Here is a 22,809-nt window from a genome sequence, read left to right as displayed (position 1 = left end):
AAGGATAAACTTAACTGTTTTACTAGAAATCTTTATTTTGGCCCTGGGTCCTCTTTTTTTTCAAACCCTTTCTTCTGTATTTAACGTATAATCAATAAATCGATCAAATGCATAAGCGCGTGATGGTGCTTGTTCGGCCATTAGATACTGCACAGTTTATCTTTTTGGGACATTTGCAGGTATGTTAGTGCGATTTATTACAGACAATGTGCCTACCTCTGCACATTTTTCATCTAATCATGGTAGGTTTATCAGTTATTAGTAGGTTTATCACTGTTCAGTGGTTATTGAAGTACCAAAGCAGGGGTTTATGGGAATGTTTTCCTCGACCAGTGGTGTGTTAACATTGTGTGTGGCACACATTTAAGAATAAATGTAGATGTACTGTTTTGGCAGTCTTGAATATAAAAAGCTGCTGTTATAAGGGGATATTTTTGTTCATTGTGAAAGTGTCGATGTTTGTAAATGACAAGTATTTTGTATATCCATCTACATTACTGGTTATATAAATGTATACTATATTACATAATATATTTATGACTAACGATAAATCAAGAAATATGCTGCAAATTGACATATTCTAAATGTCAGTGTGTATTCTCTCATGTCACATAATAATTGTATTGAATGTTAGTGGTGGAACACTAGAATTATAGCACTGCCGTTGCTTGTTACGTCTTCAGACACAGTTTGTTGTGTTTCTGTGTTTACACAGAACTGTATCTTTCAGAATATGCTTTTCGAAACTAAAGTTTACTGCCAGTGATTATCAGCAGTGCTAGTGTAATGTCTTTTGCCGGCTACTTTACCCTGCTAGATATAAACAGTTAGTGATTGGTTCAGACATAAAGATTATGTCTCAGCTTTTAGCAATTCAGCTAGATCACCGGATGTCATTGAAAAATTTGATTTAAAGAATGTACATGTATGCAATACTAAAAGACCAATCAGTTGAGAACGTAATGCACAGATATTTGGATTTTTTAACAATATAGTATCTGCTTAGCTTATTCACAAAATACAATTAAATATTTAGAGACAGAGGGAGAGAGAGTTTATCTTGGTACTTACAGTACTTGACATATTTTCATTGTACGTAATGTATCTATGTACTAAATTAGAGAGTCAAACCTATTGTTGCTTCATGCATTACTGTATATTGTTTGTTTGAAAGTGGAGATGACTAAATGTATTGTTACTATTTAATACATAGTGATACTGGTTCTTTGTTTTATTGATCTAATGTGTCAGTAATGACAGGTCATGAAAGAGTGTGTGGTTGTGCAGGAGTAACAGTATGAGTCAATGTTGAGCAGTTTGTATGGGTGTATTGACTTTGCATGCAAGAGTGTATCTGTGCGCAGATGTGTTACTACTAAATAAATGTACAAGTCTTAAACCTGCTTATGTGATTGATTTGTACTGCCTTACAGACATTTTTACCACATATATGCTGTAATTCTTTACAACTGCTTTATTCCTATCAGGGGCAGTGAGCATTGTGAGTATCACTTGTTGCTTTTCATCTCTTATTTTTAGTTTAAAATAGGAATCTATCCATATTTTTCCATTTGCACAGAAAAAGCACAAAGGAGGTGACGTTATAGCTGTAGTTTTCCTCTAATGTTGGCTACACAGTTACAGCCAACTGCTTAGAAGCTAAACTGTTATTGAATGGTGCAGAATAAAAATTTATTTAACATAATAATAATAATAATAAGGCTGTGTGTATTTTTTTAGGGAAAATTAAGTGGATCTGCACAGCAACCATCATAACAGTAAAAGGATGGAGTAACAAGATGGTAAATATTCTGATCTTAGTAGTATGTGCAAAGTATAAAGGTGTTTATACACAAAATAAATAGACAATATTTACAATAATGCATTCCACAAACCAAACCAAGAAACTTTGTCAGATGGTAGTAGTCTTGCTCGCTACTCAGACACCTGAACTCGTCAAAATCAGCCAATAGGTGGCGCTACAGCGATCAAAAGTTAGTCACTTGTACTACTGTTTAAAAGATTGGGGTCAGTAAGAAATTAATATTCAGCAAGGATGCATTAAATTGATCAAAAGTAAAAAAGTTTCAAATATATATGCTGTTAAATTTACTATTCCTCGAAGAATCCTGAAAATTGCAGTTGTACACAAAAAATACTAAGCACAACTGTTTTGAACATTGATAATAATAATGTTTTTTGAGCATCAAATTAGCATTTTTGAGTAACAGCTGCTGAAAATTCAGCTTTTCCATCGCAGAAATACATTTTTAAAACATAAATGGAAAATTAAATAGAAATGCAGCTTTGGTGAGACCTCTTTCAAAAACATTCAAAAAATCATACAAACCCCAAACTTTTGAATAGTGTAATGCACAGTGTAAACCACCTCAAAATGGCCTTTGAGCATAACTGAACCAATGTGGATTAATAATTAATAAGGTTTTAAAACAAGGAGAGGAAAAATGTGTATGTTCCTGAAAGGGTTATTCCAAAGAGCCTTATAAATCAGCCTTGAATTATGTTATTGTTTCTCTGTCACCTTTATTCCTTTTTCTTAATATATTGCTACGAAGATTAGACCAAATATCACATCATTCATGACTGCAGGTCAACAAAACCTTTAAGATTCTCAGTCACATTAATATAACCTCTGCAGTTAAAAAACACCTAGTTTAATGAGTCCTAACATTATTAATATTATTTACATCCTTAGAATTGACTTCTCAAGTGCGGTGAGTCTAAATCAATGAACAATCAATGAGATGTGAGATAATCCATAGGTTACGTATCACTTAAACGGCCTCATCAGTCCAAAGAAACTGTTTGAAAATTGTCCTCTTTGTTGCTCCTTTGGAGCTGAGACTCGGCAGGTCCTTGTGTGCTGATTTTTCCGCGTTTAAACTTGTCTTTCCATCTCTGTGTTCCTGCAGGTGACTGGGGGGTCGACGCAGGTGTCTGGGGGGTCAAAACAGGCACGTGCGTCAGGGTGGAAAAATCCGGTTTTTGAGGGAGGGGCTTATTTGAGCGCCGCAAAACATTGAACCCTCTAGGCTTCTTCTGAGCCTGTTCTTCCTGTTGCTGTTTGAGGAGCTGGTGATGAAGAATGGTCTGTACGTCATCCTGTAAGAGACATGAAGCAAGTATTTTTAAGAACATCCATGAGGAAAAATCAAAATGGCCAAATCACATTGATGAGCGTTTTCAGGGGTTTGAAGGAAAACCAGACAGAGTCCAGATGGCAACGCAGGATTCAGATCCGACAGTCCTGCAGAGATGTAGCCCTAGCAGCTGTTCTCCCTACAGATTACACTTCCCCCTTGATTACATTAAATAATATCATTTATTTACAGTATTATATTAATATTGAAATGTATATTTTTAGGATGAGCATTTTTAGTGTTTGTTTGTTTTTGTTTTTTTTACTCATTTAAGTTTATTAAAATTATAATGACTCCAAAATGTTTCAACAACTAAAATTCACCTTGTCTGTCAAGGTAAAAATGTTTGATTGTTACCACTTTGAAATGAACTAGTACGGAAGAGGATTAGGGCCAAGCAATAATAAAAAAATAAAACCATCTCGAGATTAAAGTTGTTAAATTTCGAGAAAATACTTGTTAAATTTCGAGAAAAAAGTCTAAATAAAATGTTGAGAATAAACTCATTAAATTTCGAGAAAAAACTCGTTAAAATTCGGGAAAAAAAAGTTGAGATAAAATGTTGAGAAAAAAGGCGTTAAATTACGAGAACAAATTCATAATTTAACGTAATTTGACTTTATTCTCGTAAGTTAATGAGTTTATTCTCAACATTTTATCTCGACTTTTTTCCTCAAAATTTAATGACATTTTTCTCATAATTTAACGAATAAGTTCTCGTAATTTAACGACTTTTTTATCATAATTTAATTACTTTATTCTCATAATTTAATTACTTTATTCTCAACATTTTATCTTGACTTTTTTCTCGAAATTTAACAACATTTTTCTCATAATTTAACAAATTTGTTCTCGTAATTTAACGACTTTTTTCTCGTAATTTAATGACTTTATTCTCAACATTTTATCTCGACTTTTTTCTCGAAATTTAACATTTTTCTCATAATTTAACGAATTAGTTCTTGTAATTTAACAACTTTTTTCTCGTAATTTAATGACTTTATTCTCATAATTTTAATTACTTTATCCTCAACATTTTATCTTGACTTTTTTCTCGAAATTTAACGACATTTTTCTCATAATTTAACAAATTTGTTCTCGTAATTTAACGACTTTTTCTCATAATTTAATGACTATTCTCATAATTTAATGACTTTATCCTCAACATTTTATCTCAACTTTTTTCTCAAAATTTAACATTTTTCTCATAATTTAACAAATTTGTTCTCGTAATTTAATGACTTTTTTCTCATAATTTAATGACTTTATTCTCATAATTTTGATTACTTTATTCTCAACATTTTATCTCGACTTTTTTCTCGAAATTTAACGACATTTTTCTCATAATTTAACAAATTTTTTCTCGTAATTTAACAACTTTTTTCTCATAATTTAATGACTTTATTCTCAACATTTTATCTCGACTTATTTCTCGAAATTTAACTACATTTTTCTCATAATTTAACAAATGTGTTCTCATAATTTAACAACTTTTTTCTTGTAATTTAATGACTTTATTCTCAACATTTTATCTCAACTTTTTTCTAAAAATGTAACAACTTTAATCTCGAGATGGTTTTATTTTTTTATTATTGCTTGGCCCTAATCCTCTTCCGTAAACTAGACCAGATATAAATAAACTAATAAATATAATCATAAGGCTGTATCAAATAATATAATTTTAATTATTCCTTCTTATTTTTGCTTTCATTAAAAAGCAAAAGTAGCAAACTTTTTAGCAATACGAATTTTATCAATAATTTAAATCTCGAATTAATTGGCAACTGAACATACTTTCCAGGCCTCCAGCTCTATGGTCAGTTCTAGTCGACTCTGAACAGCTTCCAGAAGTTGGTTGTTCAGTGTCATCAATTCGTTCTTGCTTCTCAGTAGCTCAGTCTCCATTGCTTGTTTTCTGTATATATAAAAAAAATTGTCATCAGATATGTACGATGTATTTATAATAGTATTTTTATGTCTTATTTCATAAAGCAAAACAATTAAGTGATCTACTGAACTCACTTTGCAATGGCTTCATCTCTGTCCCGCAGAGCTTGCTGTAAAATGGCAGCATTTTCCCCAGAGCTCTCCTTTCCCTGTCAATGGTAGTAGGTTTGTTTTAAATGGCACAATATGATATGCTTTTTTTTTTTTAAATGATACCTTTCCTTTAGTGTGTAATATAGCTGTTTGTGCATGTATACGATCTGCAAAGTTACAAATCACAAAGTCCACATGAAAGGGAGTTAATATCTCCAGCTTCCTTTGGCATTTGTATTCCTGCCATTATTTTTGTGACTTAGCTCTGTCATAATGCCCGCCTAATGCTCACCCTCAATAAACAGTTGGGTAAGTGATTTTGCTATGTCGAGGAGACTGTTTTTCCCCCACATCCAATACAGACGCTTTAGTTATCATAGGTATAATACTGTTTACAGCTGCACATGAAGCCTCAGGAGTGGCGTTACATTTCTGGCACACACTCTATAAAGTTGACCAATCAATAACAGACTGCGCCAGCTGACCAATCAGAGAAGATTGGGTTTTTTGGAAAGGCAGGCTTTCAAGGGGGCCTATTATGCCCCTTTTCACAAGATGTAATATAAGTCTTTGGTGTCCCCAGAATGTGTCTGACGTTTCAGCTCAAAATACCCCACAGAACATTTATTATAGAAATTTGCCCCTATTTGTGTGTGAGAAGAAAAAAAAGCCATTTTTGTGTGTGTCCCTTTAAATGCAAATGAGTTGCAGCCCGACCCCTTTTCCAGAACAGGGTGGAGCTTTAACAGCTCGTGCTTCAACAACAACAAAACTGGAGAATCTTACGCAGCCAAAATGTCAGTAACGGTTTTCAGCCTTACATGTTCGAACAGGAGTCGGACACTGATGGAGAGACTCAGGAAAATGTTACAACTTTTAGAATGCATCTGGATGTTTCTTAATGGTTAGTGGATAAAGTTAGCCTATGTAGTTGATGTGGAGTTACATTGATTCATTCAACTCATTGACTAGCATGTGCTGTCATTTTAATCTTGTGTGCATATCCAGCGTTAAACTGACCCTTGTTTGTGAAGTAGAACAGAAATGGCGGAGAATGGCTCTCTCAGATCGGTATCTATGTTAACGTGGCAGATCATCACCAGTCATGGGCAGGGCTTCTCCCTACTCTTACATAAGAGAAGGGGGAAATCTGAAACCACGCATTTGGAGAGACTGTTCGATTTATGTGGATTATAAAAAAAGCAGTGGGTGGAGCTTTACCATTATAGGCTGGTTGTTTACACATCTGTGTTCAAACACCTTATAAAAGTGAATTTTGGATAATAGATCCACTTTAAAGAGATAGTAAATAAAACAGAGTGTTTTAGGCAGAAGGTGAAAAGAGGTAAGAATGTTTTTTAATGTTTAAATGTATTCTAGCAAACCCCAAAAATAAAATTCTGTACTTGTTAATGAGCATAACATGGGCCATTTAAAGATTTCTGTTGTTGGTGCATGTGAATGTTATGGTTACTTGAGGCCTTACAATGGAAGGCGTGCCACATATGAGCTGATATGAGCGTGCCATGTATGGGCGTGGCCAAAGCTCACCTGAGAGGTGTGGTTAAGGGCAAGTGTGCGGGCCACCTTCTGGAGCTGAAGCAGTGCGGTGTCTAAAGGGTTGGCCTGGGACGGCTGATTGACTTCTGCTGCTTCCAAATCTGTCAGAGGGAGTAGCAGCTTTACAACAGACTGAACCTCTTCTGCCACCTAGACACCACAAAAACAATGAAGATGCAATTATGACAAGCCTCGATTGCATTAATTAAATCATAATCCAGTCTGTTAAAAGCTGCAATCACTTATATGTGGGTGTTGTTAAGAAATATTTTCACTTGTGGCATGACAAAGTTGAAAAGAAAAAGTCAAGGGTTAGGCCTATAAGTTCATTTAAAAGCATGTAGGTTTAAGACAGACTCACCTGCTGTTTGTTTTCACTCCAGCCAGGTCCACTTTCCTTTTGTTGTTCCAGTCTATCCACCTGAGCCTTGAGCTTCAGACTGCGCTGCCGAGATAATGCCACCTCCCTTTTCACTTGCTTCAGCTGCAGCCATAGAGAGAGCATTAAATGAGCACAACATGCTTTTTCTGTTCATATGGCTTCGAGTAGCTACACTTGTGTACATGTGTAAGACCATTCAGAATGATATCAGACTGACACATCTGCAAACATAAACACACATGGTTCTTGTCTCTTTTATAACCTGGCTATTCTGGATTTTCAGAACAATGAGACAGATGGAATCTTGCCATTCCGGCGAAAGTAACAGGAAACGTTCAGAAATAATTCTGACATCACCTTTACTTACTAGTGATTTGATTGCCAAAAAGTGTTTCCACTAAACATTTTAAATACCTGAATATAGTTTTGGTGTGTTATTATTAGTAGTATAATTATTAACATCAACATTATTAATGCAGCCAATAAAACCATCATTCTATGGACAGTTTGTTATGGATGTGGGTTTGCCTATAAATAAAGACACTCATGTTCATTATTAGCTCTGACGGGTCATGTTGCTTTAAAAAGAATTTGGCTGAATGAAGAAAAAGTAGGTAAACATTCGTTAAACAATGATTAGACATCTGGTCCTCTCATTGATCTCGTCCTTTTGTTGTTTGTTTCATTCTTCAATGATTTACAGTATCTCAAAATGAATAATATTTCTGATGACTTTAAACTGTTATTCTGATGCCCTGGAAGATATGTGCTCCTATGTCTAATACTTTGTTTTTACATTATAACCAAATAAAAACAAGTATTTAAAATGATTGATGTTAAGGTAGTAACTATGGAAGAGGATTAGGGCCAAGCAATAATAAAAAAATAAAACCATCTCGAGATTAAAAAAAATTGTTAAATTTCGAGAAAAAAAGTCCAAATAAAATGTTGAGATCAAACTCATTAAATTACGAGAAAAAACTCGTTAAATTTTGAGAAAAAAAGTCCAAGTAAAATGTTGAAATCAAACTCATTAAATTACGATAAAAAACTCGTTAAATTTCAAGAAATAAATCGAGATAAAATGTTGAGAATAAAGTCATTAAATTAAGAGAAAAAAGTCGTTAAATTACGAGAACAAATTCATTAAATTATGAGAAAAATGACGTTAAATTTCGAGAAAAAAGTCTAGATAAAATGTTGAGAATAAATTCATTAAATTATGAGAATAAAGTCATTAAATTACGAGAAAAAAAGTTGTTAAATTATGAGAACAAATTCGTAATTTAACCAATTTGTTCTCGTAATTTAACAACTTTTTCTCATAATTTTATCTAATTTTATTTATTCTCAACATTTTATCTTAACATTTCAAAATACTTTAAAATGAGGAAAAAATAATATATACAGTCAAACCAAAAATTATTCAGACATTTTTGATATCTTTGCTAGTGGGTGCAGGACTCTATAGTTCATTTATGTAAGTGAGGATAGCAAAATAAAGTAAACTGTGACGTATTATACCAAAAATTCTTCATACAGTGGACAACCAGTAAATCTGATAAATTTGGAACCAAAAATTATTCAGACACTTTGACCTGACCATGTTTTGCTGAAGTGTTATCTGACATAATTAAGATTATTATTTTCTGACACAGTTTAACTCTGAGATCTTGTCATATTTTATTACCATTTTTTGAAACTATAGTGTATTAATGAATTAAATGTTCAAGGTGTCTGAATACATATATATATGTGTGTGTGTGTGTGTGTGTGTGTGTGTGTTTGTGTGTGTGTGTAAAGCTAAAATCATTGAACAAAATAAGTCATTTTTAAACGCCTCATGCATTTTTTATAGAGTATGGATGAATTTAACATTTTAAAACACTTAGGAAAAAATAATTAAAGAGATGGATTAAAATATATTTAAAGCTATTAAAACCCCCTTTTCTTTAAAATAATTATTCAGGACATAAATCACCATTATAGGGTACAGCGCAATTGGTAATACTTTTACAATAAGGCTCATTAGTTAACATTAGATAACATGAACTAATAATGAACTGCACTTATACAGCATTTATTAACCTTTGTTAATGTTAATTTCAACATTTACTAATACATTATTAAATTCTTGTTAACATTATAGTTAATGCACTGTGGACTAACATGAACAAACAATTTCAAACTGTATTTTCATTAACATTAACGAAGATTAGTAAATACAGTAACAAATGTATTGCTCATGTTTAGGTCATGTTATTTTATACATTAACTAATGTTTAACCAGTGAACCTTACTGTAAAGTGTTACATTCGTTGCGTACTGTGTTCACTGGTTGTGAATCAGTGTACTCGTGATAAGCACGACTCACCGTGGAAGACACCGGACTGGACACTCGTCGGCGAAGTGGGCTTCCACTCCGGAGCAGATCCGGTAACGCTTCATCTATGTAGGCCCGAGGGGGCTTCGGGGGCGCGTCTGGGTCAGAATTCGTATATTGTGGGTTAACAGTTTGACCTGTCACATCTGCACTGTTACCATCCACTGCCAGCGGTTCCTGTAACTCATCCAATGTGGACAGTTGTGAGCTGTTAGACTGTCTGTCCATGTCAGTGTCGTGACTTGAAACGGAATCCTCATCGTCAGTTAATCGTTTGTGCACCTCCTCACTGGTCAGAGGAGATTCCAGGAGGTCCCTGATTGTGCGTAAAGGCGAAACTCTCCTATAGGTCTCCATTTTCTTCTAATAGCCACCAAAGTTAAACAGCATGTTCTTATTATGGGAGAGACGACTGAAACTGAGAGGAGAGAATGTCTTCAAACCAGTTTTTCCTGCTTTTTGACGCTTAGAAATGTGCGTCAACAATCCTCAGCTGGTTCGACATCACAGAAGGTTTTAACTATGGGACGGAAGGCTTTTGTAACTCTGTGAACGTAGAGTAATATAAACATTGACTAGATTCTCGTGCGTGTTCAGGCACGTCTGTGGATAAGGATAACGCCCTTTAATTATGTTAAGCTTGGAACAAAACACTTATGCTTTCATTAAGTCTCCCTAATGGAAATGTGAGAGCGAGAGAAAGAAATTGCATGCATATTATAAAGGCTAAATGTAATGCTGTTAACATTATCAGATCTGTCTAAAGTAAACACATGGGCACAAGCTGTTCCGTTTGGCTATGTCCTCACCCTTACTCAAATAACAGCTGGTCTATTTATATAGTAGTGATAGGAACTTCGAGTCGTTTCCCCGAATCGGTTCTTTTGAATAGTTTGAAACGAACCGAATGTGATTCTTTTTACGTAATATGGCCTACCCAATATATAATTGTTGTTTATCATTATTTTTTTATGAAAGTTTATTAATAAAGGATGTAGTTCGATGTGTATTCACGATTCAGCACATAAAAATTAGAACGTAAATATGATTTATATTATTAATAGGCTAAATAATTTTTACACTGTTAGCTAATTAATTGTTTACCGTGGAGACTGAATGCTGTTTCCTTAAACAGTAAAATTATGTCATATTTAACATTTCAAAACACTTTAAAATGAGGGACAAATAAGAAATAGAAAATGTAATACTATTAAAATCCTTGAACAGAAAATAATTCAGACATTTTAAACACGTACGTTTTATGCATTTTATAGTCTGGGAGAGGGATAATCCTAAAATAGTTAACATTTCAGAACACTTTAAAATGTGTCTGGATCTGGTAGAATTCTGGCGAACGAAATGTTCAGACCGAGAATCGGTTCTACTGATTCACTCAAATGATCTGACTCAGAAGAATGACTCATTCACGAAACGGACATCGCTAATTTATAGCTAAGCCAGCGCTTCTGGACAGAAAGCTGGTGCACTTTCAAGGTTGTGTAAAGAAGTGACAGGAAAATAGCTAATTTCTGGAGTGTTTTGTTCTTGGTGGTGATGTGACGGAGGGAAGTCTGTTATTGAATGAGCAAAAGAATGAGCTGCAACTCGCGCCATAAATACTGAAGGACGAACCACTATAGTGAGTGAACTCAGCCATTCAAGAATATATTGTGCTGTTTTGCTGTCTAAAACAACAAAAAATCATTACGAATTATAAACAAAAAAACAAAATTATTAAATTGTTAAGAAATATACAAGCAAACAATTTGACACATGACAAAGTTAAATTAAATTCACGTGTTTGTGATAAACTTTAAAAGGACAAAGCACAGCACTGGATTTCTGATTCTTCAGAATGACAAAAGAGGAGGAAAACTCTGAATGGGTTGGTGGTCAGGAATTTTATGACAAATTTGAACCAAAGGAGATCTTGGGAAGGTAGGTGTCACGATGAAGTTTGTGAGAGTGTAACCTATAGGCTAACTATTCATTTAGATTACTATGAAATGAATAACAACATCATTTTAACATCAAAATTATAATTACACATCAGTCCTGAATTTGTCTGAATGTCTTTTCTCCCAGAGGTGTGAGCAGCGTGGTTCGCCGATGTGTGGACAAACGGACTAGCCAGGAATATGCAGTAAAGATCATAGACATCACACCATCAGACAAAATGACACCTCAAGAGATACAAGAAGTCCAGCAGGCCACTGTGAAAGAGATTGACATTCTTCGAAAAGTGTCTGGACACAAAAACATAAGTATGACTGTCCAGTGCCAATGTGGAAGTTAATCTTGATCCCTTTCACAATACATATACTATCAAATATAACCTAATATTATGATGTTATGATACAGAAAATCGCACATCTTTTAAGTAATTCATTTACAAAATTGAAAATTGCAAGGCTACTGTGTTTCAGCAAAAAATAGGCTGTTTTTTTCCCCCTCATAGTTCAACTGAAGGATTGCTTTGAATCTAAGGCCTTCTTCTTTCTGGTGTTTGATCTGTAAGTATGGCACACAACAACCCTCATGTCTGTGCCTCATTATTGTTAGTGGTCACATGATCTTGAGAGATCTAAGCTATATCTAGAGACCAAAATATCATAAAGACTTGAGCCAGTAAAAAACAAACCTAGCAAACTTTTAGAAAGGTCATAGCAAACACCCACAAAATTATAGAATTGTGGTTGCGATTTTTGCACAGGCAGAGCACTTGCTGCAGTTTACTGCAGAAAATGGCTCAAGACCAAGCAATTGCTTATTTTAATCATTGTGCTATTTACAAGTTTGCTTCCTATTCAGATTTCTAAATGTTCCCTGTGGAGACTATGTGTTGGTTGACACTCTGCAGCATACAGATAGGACACTGGCTATTCTAAGAGCCCACAACAAACTCATTGCCAAGACGAGATTGTTTCTGCCAAACGTTCGGCTCTCAATACAAGCATGTGCACAATATCCCTCCTAATTCCTTCCTTTGTCCAGACATTTATATTTCGAACAGATAGTATATCTATACTTTGCCAATTTTTATATCACCACATCAACTGGTATTGTAATCTTTCATCAGTTTATAGGCTTTGACACTGTTTTGTTCATGTTTAAAGATGAATGTTCTTTTAACAGGATGAAGAGAGGAGAACTCTTCGATTACCTCACAGAAAAAGTTACCCTAAGTGAGAAAGAGACACGGTCAGCTCCCTTGAATAATCCAATTGTAGATTCTCCTAATTGTATTTAAACTGTATAAAACAAATCTTATGCTAAAAAGGAGATTATATAATCAAATGCTTTAATTTGTTGCCAACAACAACAGGGCATCTTGAGTGTTGATGGGTTTAAGTTATGCCACACCCATGAATGTAGTGCTGTTTATACTTCTGTTCATTTTCTCATATACTACCATTCAAAAGATTGATGTTTTAAAGAAATTAGTACTTTTATTAAGCAATGATGCATTGATTTGATCAAATGTGACAGTAAAGATATTTATAATGTTACAAAAAATAAATGCTATAAATAATATATATATATTAAGCAGCACAACTGTTTTCTGCATTGATAACAATAAGAAATGTTTCTTGATCATCAAATCATCATATTAGAATGATTTCTGTAGGATTATAAAATATATTAAAGGGGTCATGAATTGAGAAATCAGCTTTTCCTTGAGCTTTTGATATATAAGATGTCATCATAATATAAGAATATCCTATAAGTTTCAGAACTGAAAGCTTCCTTGTTAGTCCAATAAAAGCTTTTATTGACACCAGGCCCATCAAACGACTGATCCTGGAATGTGTCTATCTATGATAGATGAAACCCCGCCTCTGCAGAAGAAATCAATGCCTACTTCATCATTGCAACATTAGCCCCACCCACTGGTGTGTTAGTGCAATGACGAGGAGAGAAGAGCGATACAGGACTAAAAATAACATTTCCTTTCCAAAGATCCCAATGCTAGGAATATAGTTATTTATTTTCAACAATGTGAATGTCTCAGTTGAGCTTTATTTGTATTCTAGATTTCACTGCGGATTCTTTGGTAAATCATTTGCATTTTGTCGCAGGATTTGCAAACAGACTTTTACGATATGGACTCGACAGTAATGCAACAACCTGTAAGTAACTGTCTTAAATCTAATGCCTGATCTGATATGTAATGATTCATGTACAGTCAGATGTTCTTTGTCAGTAAATCAAACCAGTGACTAAACAAGCAACTTCATGTTGTTTCTCTTAGTAGGATGAAAGTAATCTGTTATTTAAACGGTGATTAAGTTATATAAAGAAAGCGATCAAAGAACGCTCCCTTTACAGTTGCTGGAGCCATCAATCAAACAGTGCGAGTTTATCAGTGACTGAGTTCTGGACTCGCCAAAACTCCCATTTTATTCAAAAAATCTCTTAGTTACAATGCGTTTGCACTGTTAGTGACGATAAAAGCTTTCGTTAGTGTGCAGAAATGGAGTTGCAATGACAAAATCACTGCTTTAATGCACTCAACAGCATGTCTGTGATCAGCTTGCATCAGATTACATTGTCTTTTATTGTTATATTTTAACGCTGAAGCACCTAGTCTTTTTCAATTCTAGTCTATTTTATGGTATGTTTTTACAATTCTCTGTGTATGTGTTTTATTGCTTAATAATTTTTTTGTCTTTATACTTATTGTGTTTTGCTGTGTTTTTAGCTATTGTAAAGCACATTGGACAATATAGATTGTATTTAAGTGTGCTATATAAATAAATTGCCATTGCCATAGCTACAATGTTCATCACTGCAGCCTTTCATGCCACTATCTAAATATAATGGCGTATGTAATGCAACACTTTTCACGATTAGTTATCCTTGAGAGCTGTAATAGTATAAACGTTTTCGAGAGAGTAGCTATTTCAAATGGAAAGATGTTAGCCAATCACAGCAGTGGGCGTACACTTAAGTCTCACAGCAGACACGCCCCTTAAAACAGAGCTAAAATCAGGGTAGGAAGAGAGCTAAAATCAGGGTAGGAAAAATGCCTTTTATTTCTAAATTATGACAATTTTTGATGTAAAAAGCATGCTAACATTATAAGTGCACCCCAGGTAACATAAAACAAAGCAGTTCATGACCCCTTTAAAATAGAAAACAATTATTTTGTATTTTTGATCAAATAAATGAAGCCTTGGTGAGCTTAAGAATCTTCTTTTAAAAATATTTTTTTAAAAAATCATACTGACCACAAACTTTTTAATGGAAATATATATTGCAGCTTTAATTCATTGTAGCTGTTGTATAAACCTTAGAGATATGATCTTGCTTATTAGCACTCAGTTTTCTCTTCTCTCACTCTTTGATAGAAAGATAATGCGTGCTCTTCTGGAGGTGGTTGAGTATCTTCACGCCCACAATATAGTCCATCGTGACCTGAAACCAGAGAACATTCTGTTAGATGATGATGTGAATATCAAACTCACTGACTTCGGTTTCTCGATCCAGATTGGGCATGGACAAAGACTGAATGGTGAGTTCTTATGAACACCTTTAAATATAAGCATTTGGAAGGCATGATTATAGATAGTTTAGAAGCATCTGCCTCTGTTTCACCCCTAGAGGTTTGTGGAACACCAGGTTATTTGGCTCCAGAAATCATTGAGTGCTCCATGGATCCCAACCACACTGGCTATGGGCCTGCCGTTGACCTGTAAGTGCATACAATAAGTGTGCATAAGTGGTAGTTTAGTATTATTTAAATACTATTATAGTATTAATTATTTTATATGAGCTTTTATTGTTATATTGTCAATAGCCTATTCATTTTAAGTTTTAGTAATTTTGGTATGTGCTTTTGTCATTAGTTTTTAAAATATTTATATACCCCTTTAATTGATTTTTGTTTGTTTTAGTCATTTTAGTACCTCAACTTCAACTTATTTAAAGGTGCTATAGAGGATGTTTTCAACGACTGAGAAACCAAAGACTGTTAGTGAGTTTTTGAAATGAGCGCATGCATAAGAACAACCCCCCTCCTTCACAGTTCATTTCGAGGGAACGCCTCCCAAAACTTGTGCACGGGTATTGGAACACGAGTGTTTGTTTACCACCAGCATTCGCTGTGTCGTGTTAGTGGATTCATTATGTCGGACTCACCGCAGGAAACTCAATCTGCAGTTGTTACTCCTGTCTCCTGACAAAAACCTTGCATGTGGCGCCTGTGGAGTGTGGAAAGTTACTGGAGCTCCCAGCCGTGCTCGTCTCTCACAAGGAACGTCATGGCAGTGATTGACAAGCCAGAGGGCCAATCGTTTACGCGATGATTGCGTAAACGATTGGCTGATGTTTTTAAGGCCCTACCTCGTGCACAGATGATGTATATTAATATTATTCCTTTCAGTGCACCTAATAAATAGTCTTTTATCAGTTAGTAAAGACAGTTTCAATAATATTGCAAAAATGTATAATACAAAACATCATCTATAGCACCTTTAAGTAAGTTTTTCATGTAATATTTATATCTTTTTCAATTAGCAAAAATGCCTTATAACACTTATTGTATATATAGTTTTAATTAACAACACTGGTATGCATCACCATCACTCTTAAAGGGTTAGTTCACCCAAAAATGAAATTTCTGTCATTAATGACTCACCCTCATGCCGTTCCACACCCATAAGATCTTCGTTTATCTTCGGAACACAAATTAAGATATTTTTGATGAAATCCAAGAGCTTTCTGACCTCCCTATATACAGCAATGTCATAACCAATTTCAAGCCCCAGAAAGGTAGCAAAGACATCGTTAAAATAGTCCATGTGACTCCAGTGGTTCAACTTTAATGTTATGAAGTGACAAAAATACTTTTTTGTGTGCATAACCCCCCAAAAAGAATTACTTAATTCAACATTTCTTCTCTTCTTTCATACTTCTACGTTGTTCACCTTGTGTATTTTTTGTTTTTTTGCACACAAAAAAAGTATACTTGTTGCTTCATAACATTAAGGTTGAACCACTGTAGTCACATGAACTATTTTAACAATGACTTGGACCCTGGATGTGGTAATTATGTTGCTTTCTCTTGGGTATAAGAAACCTCTTGGATTTCATCAAAAATATCTTGTGTTCCGAAGATGAACAAAGATCTTACGGATTTGGAACGACATGAGGGTGAGTAATTAATGTCAGAAATTTCAATTTTGGGTGAACTAACCCTTTAGAGCAGCTCCCAGTAAATGAACACGTTGTCTAGGAAAATATTGCGTTAACACTCAAATAAACTAATCGCATACATAAATACATGAACTTCCTGGTAGTGACAGTGAACCAGAAGAAAATGAATTGATTAGGGCAAACCATTATGCTTAATAAAATGTGTTATTACATAACCTTCTTCTGTCTTCTCTTGTGAAGATGGAGCACTGGCGTGATCTTGTACACTCTCCTGGCTGGATCTCCACCGTTCTGGCACAGGAAACAAATGCTGATGCTTCGAATGATTCTCGCAGGAAAATATGAATTCAGCTCTCCGGAGTGGGACGACCGCTCAGACACTGTCAAAGACTTGGTGTGTGTTGGTTTCTTTAATTAGTTGTGGTCCTGTTTGTCTGGATGACAACCAGTTTAAATAGAACTTATGCAAAATTGAATGGAAAAAATGCCTTTCTAAATTCAACTTGATTTCTTCCCAGTAGATTTCCAGGTTATTAGTTGTGGACCCACAAAGCCGTTACACAGCCACGGAAGCCCTCAATCACCCATTCTTCCAGCAGTACGTGGTCGCAGAAGTCCGTCATTTCAGCCCTTACAGGAAGTTCAAGGTAAAGAGCAGATGTTCTACATGACTTTTCTTAGAAAGCATTGACTTTGAGGTATTGAGTGTCACCCTACACATTGCAGGTTATCTGTATGACCGTACTTGCCGCCATGCGTATCTACTGCAACTATCGTCGTGCCAAACCTGTGACCAAGGAAGTGATCTGCAGCGACCCATACGCCATCAAACCTCTACGCAAAATGATTGACGCATGTGCCTTTAAGATCTATGGCCACTGGGTGAAGAAAGGGCAAACTCAGAACAGAGCAGCTTTATTTGAGAACACTCCAAAAGTCATTCTGCTCTCTATTGCAGCTGACGAGATGGATGTAGCACAGAGGACTTGGTGAGGGTTCATCATCTCCAATTACAACTACATACCACAATTTACCTCAAGACCATGTTGATATTGGTCCAAAAATATACCTCTATTGCTATGACAGCATACCAGACCCCCTTATTTACACAGTGAGATAGAAGTAAGAAAATTACCTTCAAGAGCCTTTTATTTCCTTTTAAATGCTAAAAAAAGTAAACTATTTAAAAAATGTATGGTATTATTTAATACAATTACATTTTATTCTATTTTGCATATAAGATGTGGCTTAAATGTTGTATCTGAATGACTTTAATGATTAGAAAACAACCTATAAGATAGGTTATGATTTTAATTTCACAGTGGAAAAAAAGCAGATATAACACTCAATTCCAGAAGTTTATGTCTCCACAGGAGAAATGTCGTATAAATCCCATAATGCACCACTGACATCAACAATTCTTGAACATTTGGCTCTTAAAGCTCAGTCCTTCTCTGTTTTGCATTTGAGCTCATAGCACAGCGGAAGCCCAGGTTATCAGAGGCTGAATCTGGTGTGTTTCCCATCCTGCATGTGAGAACACAAAACAGACATTTTATTCATTATGGGTTTCTCATAAATTGCTTTGGACAACAGCTTTGTTGATGGACCCCCTTGGGGTCAACTGGAACTGTTACATGAAGCGCTAATAAAAGTCTAATAAAAGCTGACTTTGAATAATATGAATATAGCACGACTGACCTAGTGGTGACACGAGCTCTGTGATTGGCTGAGCCATCGGCAGTGTCAATCCAGGATGCTCCACGCAGGACGTACATAGTTTGAGCACCAGGAAAATTTGAGGAGGTCCACTCCCAGACATTACCCAGCATGTCATATAGTCCTGGAAAAATGATGTGATATTATTTGCAAATTTCATAACAATAGTAAGAGAATTACAATACCGTTCAAAAGTTTGGGGTAAGTAGGATTTTGTTTTTGAAAGAAATTAATACTTTTATTCTGCCAGGATGCATTAAACTGATCAAAAGTGACAGTAAAGACATTAATATAATGTTACAAAAGATTTCTATTTCAAATTGCTGTTCTTTTTAACTTTTTATTCATCAAGGAATCCTTAGAAATATGAATCACCGTTTCCAAAAACATATTAAGCAGCACAACTGTTAGTGAGCATAAGAGACTGGCCCCAAACTTATAGGTAGATTTTTTCCTAGGGTAGCACTGTCTCTGTCTATGAATTACATATGTTGTCGTTATAATGTGTGACACACCAGAAAGTGTAATAGTTAATGTGCCGTGTGTCGTACCATACCATAGTTATTCTGTGGAGGATAGGCAGTTACAGGAGCTACGCCATGATAGCCATCTTCTCTGGTGTCCCCATCTGGAAAAAGGCCCTTTGTACAAAGAGTTTGCAATTTACCAACAGACTATGGACTCTTTCACACAAAACGCATTTTTCAAGATGCGGGCAGTGGAATGAGGAAAAAACACAAGGTCTCAAGACATGTTTTCTTTAAAAGCTGACTTTAACTTGAAAGCCGTATTTTTAGAACACTGAGTCATGCTTGAAACACTGCAAAAGACACAAGATTTGAGTGCAACGGTCATCTAGCGGTGTGAACAGCCCCTAAGAATGTTAGAACTTGACTGTTTTTAAAGCAAAAATATACACTTCACCTTCATGAAATGGACAAGAATATCCCTCAACTCACCTGCCAGAGGTTAGTCCGGTTCAGCAAAAACTTGTTGCCCCATGGGTATGTCCTGCCTGAAATGCACATGTGCTGGCTATGAAGGTTACAGTACATATAATGATGTTAAACAGGTGGACAGTACTGCATGACAAGCATAAGACAGCAGTTGTTTATTTAGATGCTGGGGGGCATAAGGCCTTTTGGCTTACCTTCTAAACCCCCACGAGCAGCCATTTCCCACTCTTCCTCAGTTGGCAGCCTTTTCTTCTTCCATTGACAGTAGGCTTGGGCATCATTCCAGCTGACCTGCACCACAGGGGATTCCAGTCTGTCCTTGATACCAGAGCCTGGTCCTGCTGGCTGCACACATTAAAACCAGAGACCTCAGACATTCATAAAGTCTTAATAATTAAATACAAATAAGTTAATAAACAATAAATACATTTCTATATAATGTAGTTCTTTATACTTTTTTAAATTGTTATTAATAAATCACTTATTTTTATTTACAGTCAATCACTCAATAACAATTAAAAAAGAATATATAAACCCATACTGGTCAACCACTAATTTATATATAATATATATATATATATATATATATATATATATATATATATATATATATATATATATATATATATATATATATATATACACTACCGCTCAAAAGTTTGGGATCAGTAAGATTTTTAATGTTTTTAAAAGAAGTTTTGTCTGCTCACCGAGGCTTAATTTATTTAATTAAAAATACAGTAAAAACTGTAATATTGTGAAAAATTATTACAATTTAAACTAACTGTTTTCTATTTGAATATAATTTTACAAAGTAATTTATTCTCATGTTGGCAAAGCTGAATTTTCAGCATCATTACTCCAGTCTTCAGTGTCACATGATCCTTCAGAAATCATTCTAATATGATGATTAGTTCCTCAAGAAATATTTGTTATTATTATCAATGTTGAAAACAGTTGTGTACTTTTTTTTTCAGGATTTTCAAAAGAACAACATTTATCTGAAATACAAAGCTTGTAACATTTTACACCACTGTTCAAATGTTTGGGGTCAGTAAGAATTTTTATTTAATTTTTTTTGAAAAGAAATTAAAGAAATTAATACTTTTATTCAGCAAGGATGCATTAAATCAATCAAAAGTGGCAGTAAAGACATTTATAATGTTACAAAAGATTAGATTTCAAATAAACACTGTTCTTTTGAACTTTCTATTCATCAAAGAATCCTGAAAAAAATATTGTACACAAATATTTTGTACAATTGTAAACAATAAATGTTTCTTGAGCAGCAAATTGACATATTAGAATGATTTCTGAGCGATCATGTGACACTGAAGACTGGATTCATGATGCTGAAAATTCAGCTTTGCCAACACAAGAATAAATTGCATAAAAAAAAATGATATATATATATATATATAATGTTGGTATATTTTATCATAATGTCACAAAAATTTTAGAATGTTAACTATGTCACCTGTCTCCAGAACACTTTCTCGACTGGTAACCACCAAGGCGCAGACTAGGAGAGAGCAATGGGGTAATTTTCAGGAGAATAGAGGGTAAAAGAGAAAATATAGTATAAAAGACAGTATTTAGGTAAACAGAAATTCCCATTTAAACAACTTGAAAAACCTTCTGTTCCTGCTTTGGGTTCATACCTCAATTGTTTGAGTGACCTTACTTTTCAGTTCATCTGAGACAAAATCCTGGAAAACAAAACTCCAACCGAACGTTTCAGCCTCGGTTTTGTATTTCTGCAGTCGGACAAATTCCCTGGAATAAACGGAAACAGTTGTATCAGGCCAGTAGGAGGACAAAGTGTGTAAAAAGCATATTTGGGCATCATAGGTACCTAAAAAAACAGTCTGGGTAGGCTGCTCACTAAGTTTTGAGCCAATATCTTCAATGACAAGTACCTGAAATCAGAGTTAGTGACAGGATATTTGTCCATCTGAAATGGCTGGAGAGTCACAGCTCGTGTTGGTGATTCCCCATCTCTTCCGTCGGCAGCACTGGTTCCCATCGTCATTTTTCCACCAGGAATAAACACCATCTTATCATCTGCTAAAACAGTTATTTATTATTATTTATCTTAAACAAATGTCTACTTTTTTTTGTTATATGAAAGTCACAGTAAAACCATATTGGAAACTTTTTATGTATATATATATATATATTTTCTATTGTTGTACACTTGCCTCAGACAAATATTATTTATCATCTAAATAAAATGATTAATTTATTACCCATTTCACTATTTCAGTAGATATTGCATAAAAATATGTGTGTACTGTATATGATGAACAAAAATTACACCTCTCAGTTGCGTTCTTGTCAATACAACCAACAGTTTCCCCTAATTAAGTTTCTTCAAAAGTTTGTACTTTTTAACCAAAATGTCAGCAGTGTCAGTCAAGAGCTGGAGATGAAATATAAGGCATGCTATGTGAAAATAAAAAAGACAGAATACTTTTATTATTTATATTTTAATATTTTTATTGAGCTTCTGCAATTTTGTGGGATACATAAAATGTTAGCTAAGAAATTACTTATTTTTATGACAGACCGTGATTGGTAATACCAAGTTACAACAGTTTTAACCTAGCAACAATAAATGACGTTAATATAAGGTTTTTAAAGCAAAGTAAAGCTGTTTATGGGGCTTCCTACCTGCTGCACATGACATGCTGCACAATAATACGAGGTAGAAGGTCTCCCAAAAGATCATCATGACATATATAAAGACACGTGACGGCAGATTCAGTCCAGGGTCTGATTTATCAAACTATAAACACAACAGACCCATTAGACTTCGTATTAAAATATGAAAAATATGATAAACAACGACACTGCAAGGTTCAGTCATTCAGTGTCACTCTACACTCTCGCTGTTACTGAAGCTCGCTGAAAAGTGTTTATCGCCACCTATTGCTTTGGAGAAAGACGTATTAAGTCTGTTGCACACTGAATCATTTCAGTTTTTGTCACAGATAGTCCACTTATTGCTCAGCTACTATTAAGTAACCTTCTTACTATCATTACTGTGTAATGATGGTCACAGACATGGATGCAAATTCTCATTCATGCTTGAAATATAATATGGTGGTACATCTCATTTCTCCTTTCCTATAGGACAATTTAAGTAAAATGTGTCAGCTTAAACTACCAGTTTGTCATCCTAAGCATATATTGATATATCTGTTATGCATAATCTTAAAATGAGGTGTTTTTTGAGTAAATGTTGATTCCTCATATGCTTCAGGCTGGCTGAATGTTTTGTCTAAACTTGACTTGAATGCAGTCTTGTATTATACCAAATAGCAATGCTGTGAATTTCTCTGACGAGACTCATTGTGAAAAGCAACATTGTTGTGAGCACAGGACATACTTTAGTGACGATCCACATTGCCACAGCAGTTTGAAGAGCGCATGAATGAGGCATTCGGC

The 22,809-nt window shown here is 34.7% G+C and overlaps 3 protein-coding genes across 4 annotated transcripts; 1 reads left to right on the top strand and 2 right to left on the bottom strand.

Moving 5' to 3' along the window:
• Positions 1–1,582: 1,582 nt before the first annotated feature.
• On the bottom strand, positions 1,583–10,334 carry bicdl2l (bicaudal-D-related protein 2-like). Its single transcript, XM_067375008.1, has 6 exons — positions 9,518–10,334; positions 7,123–7,245; positions 6,753–6,911; positions 5,184–5,257; positions 4,956–5,076; positions 1,583–3,123 (listed from the first exon to the last, which is right to left on the bottom strand). Exons 1-6 carry the CDS (start codon positions 9,881–9,883, stop codon positions 2,809–2,811), a joined length of 1,158 nt encoding a protein of 385 aa, XP_067231109.1. The 5' UTR covers positions 9,884–10,334; the 3' UTR covers positions 1,583–2,808.
• Positions 10,335–10,967: 633 nt separating this feature from the next.
• On the top strand, positions 10,968–18,038 carry phkg1b (phosphorylase kinase, gamma 1b (muscle)). The gene is made up of 10 exons (XM_067375007.1): positions 10,968–11,165; positions 11,347–11,464; positions 11,612–11,790; positions 11,985–12,039; positions 12,662–12,727; positions 14,878–15,041; positions 15,131–15,221; positions 16,925–17,078; positions 17,206–17,331; positions 17,411–18,038. Exons 2-10 carry the CDS (start codon positions 11,382–11,384, stop codon positions 17,675–17,677), a joined length of 1,185 nt encoding a protein of 394 aa, XP_067231108.1. The 5' UTR covers positions 10,968–11,165; positions 11,347–11,381; the 3' UTR covers positions 17,678–18,038.
• A 15-nt stretch (positions 18,039–18,053) lies between these two features.
• On the bottom strand, positions 18,054–22,171 carry sumf2 (sulfatase modifying factor 2). 2 transcript variants are annotated; one of them, XM_067375010.1, is made up of 9 exons: positions 22,033–22,171; positions 21,279–21,423; positions 21,021–21,135; positions 20,837–20,881; positions 19,554–19,704; positions 19,363–19,418; positions 18,960–19,044; positions 18,386–18,527; positions 18,054–18,211 (listed from the first exon to the last, which is right to left on the bottom strand). In XM_067375010.1, exons 1-9 carry the CDS (start codon positions 22,091–22,093, stop codon positions 18,121–18,123), a joined length of 891 nt encoding a protein of 296 aa, XP_067231111.1. In that variant the 5' UTR covers positions 22,094–22,171; the 3' UTR covers positions 18,054–18,120. The 2 variants fall into 2 exon arrangements, with proteins under 2 accessions (XP_067231111.1, XP_067231110.1); XM_067375009.1 differs by having other exon boundaries at positions 21,279–21,426; positions 22,033–22,146.
• Between the last annotated feature and the right edge of the window lie 638 nt (positions 22,172–22,809).

The sequence above is a fragment of the Chanodichthys erythropterus genome, chromosome 22 (assembly GCF_024489055.1).
Source record: "Chanodichthys erythropterus isolate Z2021 chromosome 22, ASM2448905v1, whole genome shotgun sequence".
Classification (NCBI taxonomy): Eukaryota; Metazoa; Chordata; class Actinopteri; order Cypriniformes; family Xenocyprididae; genus Chanodichthys; species Chanodichthys erythropterus.
This window is presented reverse-complemented; position numbering and strand designations above follow the sequence as displayed.